Source organism: Vulpes vulpes, chromosome 6 (assembly GCF_048418805.1).
Source record: "Vulpes vulpes isolate BD-2025 chromosome 6, VulVul3, whole genome shotgun sequence".
Classification (NCBI taxonomy): Eukaryota; Metazoa; Chordata; class Mammalia; order Carnivora; family Canidae; genus Vulpes; species Vulpes vulpes.
Window position 1 is genome coordinate 101,602,957 of NC_132785.1, and position 18,808 is coordinate 101,621,764.

General features: G+C 35.1%; 1 protein-coding gene across 36 annotated transcripts in view; it reads left to right on the top strand.

Moving 5' to 3' along the window:
* Positions 1–18,808, top strand: part of GPHN (gephyrin) — a 620,367-nt gene that overhangs the window by 524,230 nt on the left and 77,329 nt on the right. For all 36 annotated transcript variants that reach the window (XM_026008409.2, XM_026008412.2, XM_072761754.1 and 33 more), the window contains 2 exons: positions 5,322–5,414; positions 16,570–16,625. In XM_026008409.2, coding sequence (XP_025864194.1) covers positions 5,322–5,414; positions 16,570–16,625 — 149 coding nt within the window. The remainder of the gene's footprint in view (positions 1–5,321; positions 5,415–16,569; positions 16,626–18,808) is intronic.

Consider the following 18,808-nt stretch of genomic DNA (forward strand, 5'->3'; position numbering starts at 1 on the left):
GTATCCTAACATCCTACTTTAGACAGTAAGAAAAAAAAGCATTATCTGAACTAGAATAAATCCCCAACCAAATAAATTAAATATTTTACTTTTACCATTTAGAGACTACGTTTGGATTCAGTTCTTACAAATCATACTCAACTTTATAAATAACTCTTTATTTCTTTCTATATATGTCAACTGTTTGAATCTATAAACTCTTTCTGAAGATATTTTTTAGGCCAGTCATCCCAGTGTAAAAAAGCTAGCACTCCAAAGGGTAGAGAGTTTGTTAATGACTGTCATCATGTGGGGAGCTAGCTTATATATGAGTATCTTGCTAACAACATAAGGATTCTATCACCTTTTAACCAAGCACGCCATCACTGTCTTCTTGTAGCACAAGTGAGCATACTACACAAAACAGTGTAGATCATCAACCACTCTTTTCCTGTCCTTTCTTTTATCAATCTCTTAAGATCACTTAATTGTATATATGGACAAGGTTCCCCAAAGATACATAGCCCTACATTTAAGATTTTTTATCTCCACAGAATCTAGAAATATGCATTTATTGTTATCTTCATCAAATTTAATTCTGTATTACACAGAACTTCGAGAATATTGTGTGTGGGAAAAGATAGAACAGAATGGACACAACCTCAGATTCTCAAAGCAGAACAATAGCTTCTTGGCATACTGTCTAACTTTCTACAACTGAAATTCTCAGTGGAGACTATGAAGAGCTATAAACTCACACTATTAAATATTCCTAAGAAAGCATATTAATTATATATTGTGGAAACTGTCTTTTACTTAATGTAAGTGGGGCTCTCATTGGTTTGGAGAGACTGGGAAAAAGGAATTTTGCTCATATTTTCCTGAAATTTTATCTTTTAGTAAGACCTTTAGCTCTCACAGCTTTAGCTTTCTCTAGCAAATTATAAATTTAAAACAGTCATAATATCTAATTGAGAAGTTAGTGCTGCCTGGTTCCATCCAAGCTTGAAGGCTGAGGCTCTCTAAAATCACATGGTCAAAGTTTATTCAACACCGATACTGAGGATCCACCTATAGGCAAAGAGAAGGGGTGGTTTAACTGTAGGTAAGTGTATGTAGGAATGTCCCACGTGGTTTGCAGCACTGCTATGTACTCTTTAAGTTACCAAATCATCTGGTCAGACAGTGAATAAGTCTAATATTTACTCTTTGAAGGAGCTATCCATTGTTTGTTTAGTCCTTAACCCTACTACAAGATATGGATATAGTTGCTTGTGTAGCTGAGAGGTATATCTGACATATATTCCTTCTTTTTTCTTATATTTCTGCCAACTGTAGCCCGGACCATTTTTCAATCATTTGCATATTTTTCTCCCAATCCTTTCCTTGCCCTAGGCTTTTAGACCAAAACTTGAGGTAATGCATGTTTTTTTGTCTTTGAAGAAACTTAATCTCTGATCTTAACTTGATACCACATTCAAAATCAGAATTAATCCAGTAGGGATCAAATTAATCTTAAAAATAATAACCCTGGGCAGCCCAGGAGGCTCAGCGGTTTAGCGCCGCCTTCAGTGCAAGGCGTGATCCCGGAGACGAGTCCTGCCTCGGGCTTCCTGCAGGAGCATGCTTCTCCCTCTGCCTGTTTCTCCCTGTGTCTCTGCCTCTCTCTCTCTCTCTCTCTTATGAGTAAATAAAAATAAAATCTTATAAATAAATAAATACATACATACATACATACATACATACCCTTGGACAGCCCTGTGGCCCAGCGGTTTGGCGCTGCCTTCAGCCCAGAGTGTGATCCTAGAGACCCGGGACCGGAATCGAGTCCCACGTCAGGCTCCCTGCGTGGAGCCTGCTTCTCCCTCTGCTTGTGTCTCTGCCAATCTCTCTCTGTGTCTGTCATGAATAAATAAATAAAATCTTTTTAAAAAATAACAACTCTGTATTTAACATGAGTCCAAAATAAAAAGCTGGCTTAATTCTATTTATTATTAAATTTATATTAGTAACCTTAATTAAATGTGAAGCATTTCTTTCCAGATGAAAAATTTTATTTTTCTTTCCATGATATTTGGAAGTCTATAAAGACCAGATGGTATATGTGTGCTACAAATAATGACTTTTCTTGGGTCTTCTAAATATAGTTATATGTTAAAATGAGATAAATATTCTTATTCTTTTATAAAAGCTATTACCATTGCCCTTTGAGATATAACTCATATGCTATATAATTCACCCACTTAAAGTATATAGTTCAGGGCTTTTAGTATATTCACAGATATGTACAGCCACCACCACAGTCAATTTTAGAATTTTTTCATCACCTCACAAGAATCCCAAACTTCGCTAGCTCTCATCCTCCTCCTAACCCTTCATCACCCCCATTCAGCCCTTGGTAACTACCAGTATACTTTCTACTGTAAATGTACCTATTCTGAACATTTCATAGAGTGAGATCATACAATATATGGTCTTTTGGACTATTTTTTTCTACCTAGCATAGTATTTTCAGGATCCATCCATGTTGTAGTATGTATCAGTACCTCATTCATTTTTTTATTACAATAAAAACCACATTAACATAAAACTTATCATCTTAACCATTATTAATTGTATAACTCTGTGGCATTAAGTACATTCACACTGTTGTGAAACATATCTCCAGAACTTTTTCATACTGGATAACTGAAACTCTATACCCATTAGACAACTCCCTTTTTCCTCTCATCCCAGCCCCTAGTAACCACCATTCTACTTTCTGTTGCTAAGAATTTGACTACTTTATATATCTCATATAAGTGGAATTATGCACTATTTGTCTTTTTGTGGCTGATTTATTTTACTTAGCATAATGTCCTCAAGGTCTATGCATGTTGTATCATGTGACAGTTTATAAATATGTACACCACACTTTGTTTATCCATTCATCCATTGATAAACATTTGGGCTGCTTCCACCTCTTTACTATTATGAATAGTGCTACTATGAACATGAGTGTGAAAATGTTTCTTTGAGATGCTGCTTTCAACTCTTTTGGTTACATATCCAGAAGTAGAATTGATGGACCATATGCTATTTCTATTTTTAATTTTTTCAGGAACCTTCTGATTTTCGGTGGTGGTTGCACTATTTTACAATTCTACCAAGAGTGTACAGGGTTCCAGTTTCTCCACATTCTCCTCAACACTTGTTAGTTTCTGCTTTGTTTTGTTTTGTTTTTATAATACCCATCCTAATGGGAGTGAGGTGATAGCTCATTGGGTTTTTATTTTCATTTTTCTAATGATTAATGATATTGAGCATCTTCTCAAATGTTGTCGACTATTTGTATATCATTTTTTGGAGAAATGTCTGTTCAGATATTTTGCTCATTTTTAATTGAGTTATTTGATCTTGAATATGAAAACGAGTTATTTGATCATGAATATGAAAATGTTCATATTCTTTTTGTTATTGAGTTATAGAAGTTCTTTTGTTTTTAAGACTTTGTTTATTCATGAGAGACACGGAGAGAGAGAGAGGCAGAGACACAGGCAGAGGGAGAAGCAGGCCCCATGCAGAGAGCCCGACATGGGACTAGATCCCGTTCTCCAGGATCACACCCCGAGCTGAAGGCGGCCCTAAACTGCTGAGCCACCCGGGCTGCCCTATAGGAGTTCTTTATATATTCAAGACATTAACTATCAGATATATGATTTGCGACTGTATTCTCCCATTCCATAGATTGCCTTTTCACTCTGTTGACTGTGTCCTTTAATGCACAAAACTTTTTTTGCTATATAATCTTTTCTTTTAGTTTTTTTTGTTTTAATTCCAGTACAGTTAACACATAGTGTTATATTAGTTTCAGGTGTACAACATAATGAATCCAAACTAGACTCTCTGGTTTTACCACTTCCCTGGTCTTACTAAATATAAGTCCATAGCTCCAGGATAGCTCCAGAATAGCTACAACCCTCTAGGAATATCTGAAGCTAGAATCTGCTAAGAAATTCACCCTTCCAATTCAGCTATCACCTCCCTAAAAGGAAAGAGTTAATAACACTATCAGTATTGATCAGAGTTAAATTAAAATTTTCTTTAGGTGGCAAGAAGGACAAAGTCAAAAACAAAAAACACACAAACAAAGACACCCATCCAACTCTGGAAATAATGGAGTGTTCTAAATTATATGAACATCTCATGTAAATCAAATCCTGTATTACTTATAGTCTTTGGAGATACGCTTGATGTTTTTCTTTGCCCTCTTCTTTCTTTTCCACCTTCTATTTATTATTATTTTGCCTCTTTGAAATAGTAATAATAATTAAGACAGATTCTGATTAGAAGATTTAAGAAATTGGTCATGACTCTTGAAACTTTTATTCTAGCTCAAATTCCTAGGCTTTAGCTGAAAATGGTAAAACATCCAGAGTAGTTTGAATAGTCCTTTCACAAGACAGGTTACTGGTCTTCTGCTTATTTATAATCACTAATTTTTTTAGGCTAAATTTTGTTAGAATTTTATTAAAAGCCAAAGCAAAGGCTAAAATTCCTTTTGTTTACGTTTCTCCTCTTAAGGAAAACTTTCTTAATTTAAAAATGGCATTTGATCATTATAAAAAATTTGGAAATTTTCAGAAAGTATAACAAAGGAAATAAAAATCATACATAATTTTAACATACTAACATAAATGCTTTATATTTTCATATATGGCCTTCTCATCTTTTTCTATTGGCATGTACACATTATATACTACATATACAGTTCTGCATGTATTTTAAATATGTGTCTTAAGAATTTTCCTGGTCAATGAATATTCTTCATGAATATTACATTAACCTGCATTAATATGATAGTATTTTATCATAAGGATAGATCATTGTCTATGTAATTTCTATATTATTGATCTTTTTATTTCTTTACTATCCTTGCTAATATAAGCCACTAAAATAAACATGTGCATAGAGATTTATCTGTTTTCTTAGGATAGATTTCTAGAAGTGAAATTACTGGATCAACAAATATGAAAATGTTCAAAAATTGGCTTTTTAAAGAAAGTCATCTTTGGGTAGTTAAAGGATTAACGACACAACAAATTGAACACATCTTTGATGACTGTGTAGCTGCTCATATTCAAATAATCTCTGTAAGCATAGCTATTAATTGAATCTAATCTTTCATTTTAAACACAAGGATACGTGTCTTCCTTCTGTCTCCAACTCCTTGAGATAGAAATCAGGGGGTCTGACTGAGCTCATATTTAGGCCTCGCCAGATAGGCATACTTACCCACCTTGTTTATGACTGCCTGCCATTGCTCTCCACATTGATACTATTCTTATTTTCTCTTTTTTCAGATGGAATGGGGCGAGTCCTTGCTCAAGATGTATATGCAAAAGACAACCTACCCCCCTTTCCAGCATCTGTAAAAGATGGCTATGCTGTCCGAGGTAAATGTTTTTGATTTTTGAGTATCATCATACTCACACTGTATTTTTTTTCTTCCGATTTTTGGCTCAGCCTAGGCACCCAGTGAGTTTTATATTTGTTTCCTGCTTGGTTATCAAAATAATTTTATTCACAGATAACAATCTGGATTAAAAGTTTCCAGTGAAAGTACTATTGTTACTTGAAAATGCTTGTTGACAAATAAATATGAAGAAACTGATAGAAATACTGTACCATAATTCATTCTTTTGACCTTTACATATATGTCAGGTAGCAGACAGTCTTGGTCTGTAAGTTTTCTCTGTGTTTTCCAGTTGAAAACATCTATGTGGTCCAAGAAAGAAGAGCAGATTCCCAGAACAAGGATCATGTAGGGTGGGCTCTACATGAACCTCTTAAAGAGAACCTCTAATTCCCTTTAAGAGCTAGATTTCAAAAGCTTTGAAACCTTAGGTGGTACACGCAACTCATACCTTTGGAGTTGCCTCAGAATGCATAAAGGTTGAAAGCAAATACTGAACAGCAATTGTCTGCTTAAAGTCTAATCTCAGAACCCAAAATGAAAATGCAATGGAATTACTTAGAAACTATTATTGGTTATTAGCTCAAGGCTAATATCACTGAAGAAATGTCTAAAAACATTTCCCAGCTTATCAGAGCTGATAAGAAGGCCAGTTCCTTTTTAATGGTTCTTTATGGAGTCTCTTACTTGTTGTTCTTTTTACCCTATCTAGTCATTAAATTATTTCATTTTTTATAATTAAATATACTCACTAATCTCCTCCATGTTCCATCACTTTCTCTTAGCAATGTCTTTTTGTGTTGGAGGCAATATAGCAAATGGTTGTGATTATGGGCTTTGAAAAGCAAAGTAGGAGTGATCTGGGTCCCAGTACTTGTTCCATCTATGTAACTTTGAGCAAATTACTCAAAGTTTTTGAGCTTCAGTTGTCTCATCTGTAAAATGATGATAACTATAGTCATCCTTACCCAACAAGTTGTGTGGATTAAATGAGACCATAGAAAGCCTTAGTAAAATATCTGGCACCAAAAACAAGCACTCAATAATTATTTTATAAAATGCTTGATAATGGTAACTGTTGTTATCACTATCATTTTTATGAAAAACATTTTCTTAGACCATCTCTGAAAAAAAGGTTAACATTTATCTGAATTGTTACTCTCCTATTCTACATAAATATAGTGGTGGAGAGGTTAATTCCTACTAGTATATTCTTTCTCAGGGATACTATCTTGGATGCACGTCATTCAGCTTGATCTCACTAAATTTAGAGTATTCCTGAAAACATGAATAACAAATCCCTCGTGGCTTTTAGGACTTTTTTCTTCCAAATTTGTTCCTTCTACAGTGCTTATTATAATGAGTATTGTCCAGAAAGAGAATTATTTCAGTCTTCTAATAACCTCATTGGCTCTTCTTGTTTCTTGTTCTCCAATTGAAATGTTAGTTCTGTTTTGAACTTATAATTGGTAGCCATATAGGATTACTGTCAAATGTAAAAGAATTCTTACTTCCAGAGTAGAATAAACAATGTTAGCAAATGAAATACGAAAGGGATAAGAAAGTCTATTTTTTTACATTCTTGGTAATACAAAGAATAATATTCTCAAACAGAATGTTGTTCTGTGTTGTGTTGTTGCATGAGATAGCAGCAGCTCAATAAAAAGAAACTATTGCTCTTAGCTTTTCTGGTTGCCAAAAGAGCCTTATTAGCCTACATGAGCCTTAAAAGAGCCTTTTCTGCTAATGTAGAATCTACATGAGCCTTAAAAGAGCCTTTTCTGCTAATGTAGAATCTACCAAAGAAATTTTATATAAAATTACCATCTGGAGGGATCCCTGGGTGGCGCAGCAGCTTGGCACCTGCCTTTGGCCCAGGGCGCGATCCTGGAGACCGGGGATCAAATCCCACATCGGGCTCCCGGTGCATGGAGCCTGCTTCTCCCTCTGTCTATGTCTCTGCCGCTCTCTCTCTCTCTGTGACTATCATAAATTAAAAAAAAAAAAATTTTTTTAAATTACCATCTGGAATCTTATTTATTCTTTTGTTTTGAAGTAGTGGTATTTTTAGTTATTTCACACACACACAAATAAAAAACATCTAACATCTCACAATATGAGACATTCAACAGACTATTATGTAGCTCTTTCATATTATTCTTTTCCTGTGAAGTGTTGCTAGTGTTGCTGTATCTTAAGATACAGAATATATAACAGAGACATAATGCATAACAGATAACCATTTTGATATGGTTATATCTCAAAAGTGGGAATGTTTGCTATGCCCTTGTATATATACCAACATCATAATTAAGGTAGCAAAAGCCATCTGTGAGCAGAGGCATGATCCTAGTCTCGTCAGTGTTAGAACACCACCCACAGGCAGTGTTTGGTAAAGAATATCCTTGTGCTGTTGTGGCTCTCTACCACTCTACTTTGTGTACCTTCTTCTCTCCACCCCTGTCTTCCTTTACTCCCATTCCTTTCCCCCACTCCCCTTATTGTCCCTTTTTTCTTCTCCTCTGCCTTTGCCTTAGGCCTTCCAGTAATAACCAGTGGCACCTGTGAACATTGCTAACCCTGTAGGTGTAAAGAGGTTGCTAACTTGCTCTGGGATCACTAAGCATTAGCCAGTATCCTTCAGAAACATGTGGCATAAAACTCCAAACCAGTTGGAGGATCACTTGCTTTAAGGTATGTGGGTTGAAAAAATCAAGACAGTAAAAAGTAACTAAGCAAATAAGAAATAGGAACAGCTTAAAAAAAAAAAAAGAAGGCAAGAAAGAATAGAGTTTAAAGAAGGCAGGAATCAAGCGATGATGATATAATAGGAAGACCTATAACCTAATAAACCTAAAGCTGCATTCAGGATGGAGTGTGTGGCTTGTTTGTTTTGTTTTGTAAAAGAGGAAGGTAGAGATTTATTTTTGGTACTGGCAGCTGGGCAAAGTGACAGGCTAAAGTCTTAAAAATCAACCTCTCCCAGAATGAATTTGAAAGGTAAAAGAAAATGAAAGTAGCATGTTACCAATTAAGATCAATACTATATTTTTATTAATATTTTTGAAGAGTTATTTCTCCCTTCACACTGATTAAGAAATGCACTGATGCATTTCCACCTTGCTGTAGAGCTTTGTCTCACAGTTTCTTTGGAATTTCTTTGGAGATGTTAATAAAGGCAAAAGTACTTCACTTCACATCCCAAGTTCAGCTTTCTTGAAACTTTTCAATTCAAAAGGCGTATCCTTTCAGAATTTATTTTACAGGGATGATTTAGAAAGAGGGAAACATCTGAAAAAGCCACTAATTATTTTGAGAACCATATATAACAAGCAATTCTGGAAGGATGTAAGACAAATCCTTGCCACTTGGGTAAATTTTAAATTTTTCTTTTTTACATTCTGATTGAAATACATACTTATGAAAATACAGAAAATACAGAAAATTAAAAAGAACATTTTAAAATTACCCATTATTTTACTGCCTAGCCACTATTAACATTTTGTTGTACTTCCCTTTCAGTGGGTTAAAGTACATACTAAAATTCAGTATAATCTCTGATTTAGAGCTTTTGTTCTTTCACAAAAGCCATGTTCTAGGGTTTCTATTTCTTCCATCTAAATCCCTGGTAACGGCTAGTTTTCCATTTGATAAACTATTGCCTTCCACTATAGGTCACTCTGGATGAAGAAGAGGGCCTTATGATTTGGGAATATTACTCAAGTGAACAGAGAGATATTTGGATTAATTAATCTTGATCAATTCCAGAAAGCCTAAAATACTGTATTTAAGGAAATAGAACCTCTTTTCCCAATACTAACAATAAATGGGCATTTTTTTACTGGAAGATGATGGTAAAGAATATAAAATACTTACTCATCTGTCCTACTCTTAATTTCCTGCTTTCCATAAGAAAAAGCCACAGATTTAAAATTCCAAACAACTCTCCTGATTTTATCCTCAATATAATTGCAGCAAGTATTAATCTTGTTGCACTAGTCTTATCACCTTCTCTTGCCCCCATCCAACACTTTCTATAATCTTAATTTTAGTATACACACAAATACTATTATTCTGTTGCCTATCATCCATCCTTAGACAGTTTCGTTCCATAATCAATTCTTAATCCCTCTTCCTGTTTCTTCTGTCAAAAATACTTCTTAGGGCCTCTGAAAGTTATGCTATCTCTATAGCCTCAGTTTATTCAGTCTTACCATGGAAATGTTGAAAGTCTTTATTATTGAAAATAAATGTAGCTATAAAGTGTTTGTTTCAGGAGGCTTACAGAGAGTTTCCCATATGACTAGAAAATGAAGGATAATTCTATGGCAAAGGGCTCAGGGAAGATCATTTTCTACACACTGCCACAATGAATAGTTATCTAATGGTATCCATTTAAAAATGATATAATCTTTAAACAGGTGAAGATGACTAAAGTGTTTTCTGGACATTAAAAAAAAAAAGAAGGTAGAAGTGGGAGCACCTTCAGGGTCTAGCATTAAGCATTATGAATAAGTTAAATAATGCATTTGCTGCATTATGTAATTTGGTTCATTTTAGCTTTATCACTTCCTTCAAATTAAATTCTACAGTTACAAAAAAGGAAAAAAAACACTTATTAAGAGAAATTTCTAAATATGGAGAGTGGGGGTTCTAAGCCTCTACAGTAATCCTTGAATCCATCCATCTTTTCCAATTGCATACTGTGGCTTACTTAGTTTATTTCTTTTCCAAGCGTTAGATTCATATTCCAACATACCTCCGCTTCTGCTTCTTCTCAATAGTGAGCCTTGGTGATAACATAAAATCAGGATTTCTGTTGTAGTTCACTAATTTTTTTTACTCCTTACTCTTTCTTTAAGCTCGAATTTGTCTATATTCAATTCAATCTTAGAGCACTCTACTCCTCAAAAAGGGTAATTCATGAACCAACACCATTAGCATCAGCTTGTTGGAAATAAATATAGAACCTCAAGCCCTATCCCAGACCTACTGAATCAGAATCTGTATTTTAACAAGATCCCTAGGTAATTTGTACACACATTAAGGGTTGAGAAGTACTGTTACAAAGGAAATAATAATAATAAAAAAAAACTTCTCTCTTGCTACGAAGAACCTTCTATAATGTGGTTTGATTGAGCCTTCTTTAGCTAGCAATATAGAGACATGTTTCCCAGATAGAAATTTTCAGGGCGAGGTGAAGAACATTAGTGTAAGTGAACACATATTCTCTCTCCAGTCAGTGCACCTTCTCTGCTCCTTAGAATCACTTAAGGACTCTTACAGATATTGGCCTTCTTGACACTCCATAGCAGACTTGCCTCCAAATGATCTCCGGCCACTCATTATTCAGAGACATTTATTTGGAGCATTTGTGCAGAATACTGATATAAGGCATTTTGAGTGAAGGTGTATTTGCATGTGTGGGGAAACAGGAGACCAGAAGGTTGAAGAGCAGAGGGTTTCAAAAAAAGAAATAAAGTGTTCTCTATCTTTGAGGAGTTCATAATCTAGCTGTAGAAATTAAACATACACATTTTTGAAATTATTCAAGAAAGTTTAGAAAACACAGTACTAATATGTACAAATCAGTCTACAAACTTCCCACCTAAGTATGGAAGTGCCAAATTCATTTCTTTAATCTTTTAACAAATATTTATTGAAAATCAGTGATGAGCTAGGAACTATGCTAGACAGAATGGCAACATAATCTAAGTTATTATATAAAATTAACCAAAGCAGTCTTTCTAAAAATTCTAAGGATAGTCAATGTTGACTCATATTTGAAAACTATTTGCATGGACCAGCAAGAAAGGGATGGAAGGCATTCGAAATACAGTATTTTGTGTTTAAAAACATTATTTATTTTTCATTTATGCATACATCCTTCTAAGTAGATTCTTAGGAGCCATGCTCATTCATTTATTGAACATTTTTAATACTTCACATATTGAAATTTAATTGACTACCTATTATGCAGCAAATGCTACAGATTCCTCTGAGACAAATAAGCAAATAATTGCAAATAATTAGGAAACCAAAATTAGAATTATTTTGGGAATACACTGGGGAAACAAAAGAGAAAGTAGCTGACTCTTGGGGGAAGAGGAGTCAGATATGACTTCATAAAAAAGATGACACTTGAGCTGAGTCTTAAAAGCTAAGAAGTCTTTAATCAGAAGGCACAGATAAGAAAAGGACACTCCAAGCACTAGAAGTAGTGTATATTATGGAGCTGGAATATTAGTCATCTTGGTACTCTCAAGGAGCTACAGTTCTAGAAATTGAGAGTGGCTAGGGCATAAGATACAAGGAGGATATGAACTAGAGGCCTTTGCACATAGGTGAAGATCTTTAGATGGAGCATTTCCACTTCCTAGTTATCCTTCTCCCCCTGTCCCTCCCTCTCTTATCTCTCTCGCACTCACATACCCCTTCTGCCTACTTACCTTTTATTCATCCTTCATATCCAAACCAGAAATATTTTTATCCCGGTGGCTTTCCCTGACCCTCCAGTATAGTTCAGGCACTTTAATTATATGCTTTCATAAAACTATATTCCTTTCTTTTAGAATGGTTTCCTTAATCTGCGTTTATGTATTTATTAATGTGATTATTTGATTAATATCTCCTCCACTACATCAATGGCTTTAACTGCACCCATAAGAAGAGACATATTAAATACATTATACACACACATAAGTAACATATACAATATATAAATGTACATTTGCACACATATAGAAACAAAAATAAGTTTAATGAAACAATATTCATCCTTACCATGTATGCTGAAATGTATTTCTATTCATTCTCATTTTAAAATTTGTTTACCGGCATCCCGGGTGACTCAGCAGTTTAGAGCCGCCTTCAGCCCAAGGCGTGATCCTGGAGACCTGGAATCGAGTCCCACATCGGGCTCTCTGCGTGGAGCCTGCTTCTCCCTCTGCCTGTGTCTCTACCTCGCTCTCTCTGTGTCTCTCATGAATAAATAAATAAAACCTTTTTTAAAAATTGTTTACAAGTTTACTTTATAGCCCACCACCATATTTGGTCCAGTGTTTGAAAAACATTGCAGCAAATTGGCACTGCATTAGAATAGAAACCATGTCTGGTTTTACTCCACTCTGTCCCAGCACCTAATATGACACTTAGGACATAGACTGGATAGAAATTTAGTGAGTGAATGAAAGGAACAAAAAGCTTTAAAAGATGCTAGTTTTAAAGAATTATTATCCCAAATTTTATCAACAAGAAAACAGAAGTTCAGAGAAAGGCTTAATAATTTGCTGAGGCAAGAGAAACAAAAGCAAAAATGAACTATTGGGACTTCATCAGGGTAAAAAGCTTGCACAGCAAAGGAAACAAGAAAACTAAAAGGCAGCCTGCAGAATGGGAGATATTTGCAAATACCTCATCAGATAAAGGGTTAGTATCCAAAGTCTATAAGGAACTCTTCAAACTCAACACCCAAAACCGAATAATCCAGTGAGTAAATGGGCAGAAGACATGAACAGACATTTCTCCAAAGAAGACACACAAATGGCCAATAAACACATGAAAAAATGCTCCATATCACCTGGCATCAGAGAAATACAAGTTATAACCACAATGAGATACCTCCTCACACCAGTCAGAATGGCTAAAATTAACAAGTCAGGAAACAACAAATATTGGTGAGGATGGGGAGAAAAGGGAACCCTCTTACACTGTTAGTGGGAATGCAAGTTGGTACAGCCCACTCTGGAAAACAGTATGGAGGTTCCTCAAAAAGTTATACACACACACACACACACACACACTCAAATATTACTCAGCCATCAAGAAGAATGAAATCTTGTCACTTTCAACAACATGGGTGGAGCTAGAGAGTATAATGCCAAGTGAAATAAATCAGTCAGAAAAAGACAAATACCATATGTTTTCATTCATGTGTGGAATTTAAGAAACAAAATAGATGAACGTAGGGGAAAGGAGGAAAAAATAAGATGAAAAGAGAGAGGGAGGCAAACCATAAGAGACTCTTAACTATAGGAAACAAACTGAGGGATACTGGAAGGGAAGTAGGTAGGGGGATGGAGTAATTGGTGATGAGCATTAAGGAGAGCATGTGATGTGATGAGCACTGGGTGTTACATGCAATTGATGAATTACTGAACTCTATATCTTAAACTAATGATGTATGACTAATTTAATTTTAAATTTTTAAAAAATGAAAAAAATTTTGCTGTAGGTCCTGAGGCTATTAATAGGCAGAACCAGGGTTCAGATTCAGCCTTGTTTTACTTTAAAAATCCTGCTAATTTCCTCTTATGCAAGAGGTAAAAGAGAAATGTCTAGGTTGCTTGTAAGAGATGGCAAGCTGGTAATGCTTCTAGTAGAAAAAATCATTTAACATAACTTTATTCATACTTAAGACATAGTGTGAAATTCTGAAAGATAATTGACGTTTTAACTTTATACAGTTAGAAAATCAAAATTCACTTTAAGATACTATAAAAATAAATGAGAGGATAGATAAAATAAGATTGGTAAAGTTGATAATTGTGGAAGCAATGATTCTATGTCTGTCTTATGTCTATTTTAAATTGTTCACTTTAAAAGAAAAATTTTTAAACACAAAATGGGGGGCACATGGGTGGCTCAGTTCATTAAGTGTCTGCTTTCAGCTCAAGTCATGATCCTGGGGTCCTGGGATCAAGTTCTGCGTTAGGCTCCCTGCTTGGCGAGGAGTCAGCTTCTCCTTCTGCCCTTCCCTCTACTCATGCTCTCTCTCTTTCTCACATTCTTTCTTTCTCAAATAAATAAAATCTTTAAACACACATGCACACACAAAAGCAGCTTAATAAGAAGAGCATTACAGGAAAACTATTCTTTTTTTTTTTTTTCAGGAAAACTATTCTTGTTTTTCAAGTAAGCACTGAAAATATAATAGGATTTCAAAAAACACAAAAAAGCTTAAGACTTTATTAACTAAAATAATGTCTCTAAAGCACAAGATACAACATCTAGTACATAGAAAAAAACTTAATTTTTGTTCCTTTCTACATCAGGTTAACTAAAACCATCTATGCAAAAAAGGGACTCCTTATAAACAATATTACCTATAAGCCTTTAGAAAAACACCACTTTGTAGTCACATTTTTTTTTTTTTTAATGAATTTTGGGAAGCCTGGGTGGCTCAGTCATTTGAGCATCCAACTCTGGATTTCGGCTCAAGTTATGATCTCAGGGTCCTGGGATTGAGCCCAGCATTGGGCTCTGTGCTCAGCGCAGTCAGCTAGTCCTGCTCCTTCTGCTCCTCCCTGCCACCTCCCACTCTGCTCATATGTACAAGCACGTATGCTCTTTTTCTCTCCCAAATAAAGAAAAATCTTTTTTGAAAAATTCATAAAAATTAAAAGTGAATCTCGTATGTCTTTTTTTTTTTAATATTTATTTATTCATGAGAGACACAGAGAGAGAGAGGCAGAGACATAGGCAGAGGGAGAAGCGGGCTCCCCACAGGGAGCCCTACACGGGATTCCATCTTGGATCCCGGGTCACACCCTGAGCCGAAGGCTGGTGTCCAACCGCTGAGCCACCCAGGCGTCCCTCATATGTCTTTTTTAAGAGAGAAATACTTTTTTATTATTTATCAGCATGATTGCAAATATAATTTAAATATTAATATAGAAAATGTTAATTTTTCAGTGTATGAATCCACAAATCCTTGCTGTATGCAGATGACATGGAAGTAATGGTCATGATCATAAAACACATTAGATAGGCACTGCCTTGCCAGTAGCATAGATCTAAATCCACATCATAGTTGAAAAAAGCTTTTGAATACATTTCTCTCCAGGAATATTTTTTCATCCAATAATATAATTTTACTATACTATATATAGAAAAAAAAATGGATGTTTTTCCATCTCAATTCTGAAAGTGTTTCTTTTGATTTAAAAATAAATCGTGGCGGGCAGCCCAGGTGGCTCAGCATTTTAGTACCACCTTCAGCCCAGGGCCTGATCCTGGAGACCTGGGATCGAGTCCCACATCAGGCTCCCTACATGGAGCCTGCTTCTCCCTCTGCCTGTGTCTCTGCCTCTCTCTCTCTCTCTCTCTCTCTCTCTCTCTCCCTCTCCCTCTCCCTGTGTCTCTCATGAATAAATAAATAACATCTCTAAAAATAAAAATAAATAGTGGAAATTGTAATGCAGAACTGCGTTATTATGATTTAGAAATAGCATTTTGACCCCCTTTTTTTTTTAAATACTGTATTGGGAATTAAGGAACTGTATTTTAGTCCTAGCTCTGCCACTAACCAGAACTTGTCAACCTAAGTTCCTTCATTCTGTAACTCATTTTCTTCAAATGTGAAATGAAAAAAAGAAGATATGTTTTTTTTCTACTCAACTGGGTTATTCTGAAAATCAGACTGGGCGATAAATAAGAATAGTATGAATAGTTTGAAATTTATAGAAAAATGGAAAAATATGAATATCAACAGTACTTTATCTGTATAGATAAGATATATCCACAATATACATGCATCACACATACATACCCATAGAAAAGGTGGTATATTTATTTAGGAGGAGGCTAGAAGAAATAATTTTATTTAAAAAGTACAAGTATATGTGGTTCCCAGGTGGATCAGTCAGTTGAGCTTCCAACTCTTGGTTTCAGTTCAGGTTATGATCTTATGAGTTGTAATCTCATGGATTGTGGGATCAGCCCACACTGGCCTCCCTGCTCAGCAGCAAGTCTGCTTGAAAATTTTCTCCCTCTGCCTCTCCCCTGACTCACACATGCTTTCTCTCTTTCACTCTCTCTCTCTCTAAAATAAATATATCTTAAAAAAAATTAAAATTACAAGTATGGAAATTATGAAGCAACAGGAAGACAATCTCCAGCAACACCAAGAAAGGGCACAATTAGGACCACTTTTACTGGTACATGTGAATGATGGGTACAAAGATCAAACTAGTAGTAACTATACCATTGTCTGGTCTAGAAGATTAGAAAAATATTGCACTTTCCTGAAGCCTTATCTGATGATTTGAGTCAAATTTTAGAATTCCAATACTAGATCCTTATTCCTTGCTATAGGTCCATTTTGATGTTTGTTCTTGATTCTGTTCACCTCACAGCTGCCGATGGCCCAGGAGATCGTTTCATCATTGGGGAATCCCAAGCTGGTGAACAGGTGAGATACTTAGGCCTGAAAGGCCCTGAAGATTTCAGCGTCATGGACTTCTAGCATCGAATTCTAAGCTTCTACCATCATTGCAATGAAAATCTTAGAGATGGATTAGACAGGTTATCAAAGAGATTAAAGGATGGTTCTTATGAGAAAGAACCAACAGAATTATTTTTTAACTGAAAGAAATCTGCGTCTATTAATATATAACATGGTATTTTTGGTATAGCTCACAGACATGCCCCACAAGAATTTTCCAGTCCTGTGATTAGATGATTCTTTCTTCCTGTATAAACATTAATATTCTCAGTAGAACTATAGTTTCTAGGTGATCTCAGACTTTTCTCCAACTTGTGTTACAAACAGGGAAAATTAGAAGAAGCAAATTTTTTAACCTCTCTAGCTAATCACTTAGATAAGGTTTTCTCACTGGGAAGCTAGCCAGTGAACAGGTGTACATATATTTCTATTAAGAAATGAAGCACTAATGGGCCATAATGGAAGTACAGTAGAAGTCCTCTTATTTAATGCTTTTGACACTAGTAATTGGCCATTTAATTGGAAACAAGTGGAAAATTATTATACAAGTGTCTAACAGCCTCAAACTTAAGCAGTGTTGAAGCAACATTATGTTTGAGAGGAAATATAAAACATGCATTAATCCAGTGAATTTTGAAGCTTGGTTAAAAGAGCGCCTACCTTATTAAATAGAACTAGAAGAAGACCAAGATACTTTTTTCTTTTGCTACCACCAAGCATTCATAAGCATTATATAAAAATAAAGGAGGGAATGAATGAATGAATGAATGAATGAATGAATGAATGAGTGAGTGAATGAGTGTGGAGGTTTGAGCAAAAGCTATGTCCCATGCCTTTTCTTCCTTGGCTTAGTATGTACTCCCATGTGTACTGAAAATATGGAGAATTTGAGGAAGTATATAGAATAATGGTGCTTGCGGTGGTGACTCCAGCTACCTCATCCCTACATCCAAGCATTGAAGAGAACTGTGTATAGATCTCTGAAGCCAAGCCTGGCACTATAGTAATTAGATGCTGTACACAGGCTGGTTTAGTCTCCATGACTGTTTTCCTGACAAAAAGAACCAGCTAGGCCATTTTTATAAATGACTTGTATTATGATCTCATAATTTATTTGACTTCTTGATATGTATTTCAGCCAGTGTTGGATGTCTGAAGCATCCATTTGTATAGCAAAGCCACAGAGTACCAATTATTCTAGGTCTCTGATCTTCAATTGAGTCTTATTATCAAACATACCTACCATGTGTGCCAGGCACTGTGTTGGCTTCTAGGGAAGATAAAACAGGTTAAGATATGATTTCTAAAAAAAAAAAAAAAAAAGATATGATTTCTACTCTTAAGGAGTTTACATCTAGTGGAGGAGACAATATAAATAACTAAATATAATAAGTGTTAAACTAATGCTATCAGTCATGTACTGTGGAGCACAATAGGGAGGTTGAGCATTTCATCCTAGAAGGATTAAGAAAATAACATTGGAACTGGACCAGGAGAGGATTTTACAAAAACAGAAATGAGAAAAGGACATTTCAGGCCAAGAGAACAGTATAAATCAAGACACAGAGGTGTTTTTAAAAATTGCGTGGAATGTTTAGGAAACTGCAAATAGTTTGTGGTAGTCAAAGCCTAGTACAAATAGTAGATAGGTAACAGATTAATAAGTACCTTATGGTCTTAAACTTTACTTACTAGTTAAGACTTCCAACTGTACTAGAAAACTAGGAACACAAAAAATTCATGAACCATAAAAGTTGCTAACTTCTTGTAAGTTCAATGGGGAAAAAAAGATGAAAACTATTTTTAAAAATGGGGTTTCTCTTTAAGTTATCTATGATATCCTTTATGTATAACTAAGGTATTATACAGACTTTATAGCAATTTCAGAGATCTTACAAGAGCCAAAATGCTCACTTCTTGAAAGTACATACACTTGAGAATTAGGTGCCATTGCATTCACTGAGACTTTAAGTTTTTTACAAGTTGATTTCAAAATAATTTTTTGGTGTACCAAAAAACTTGACTTTAAATCACTCACTGATCCTATTGATTAGCACTGGACACTGTCAAAGAAAATAATTACATGATTATAAAGTGCTGTCATTGGGCAAATCTCAAAAAAACCCAACACAATTTCTATTAAGGAAAAA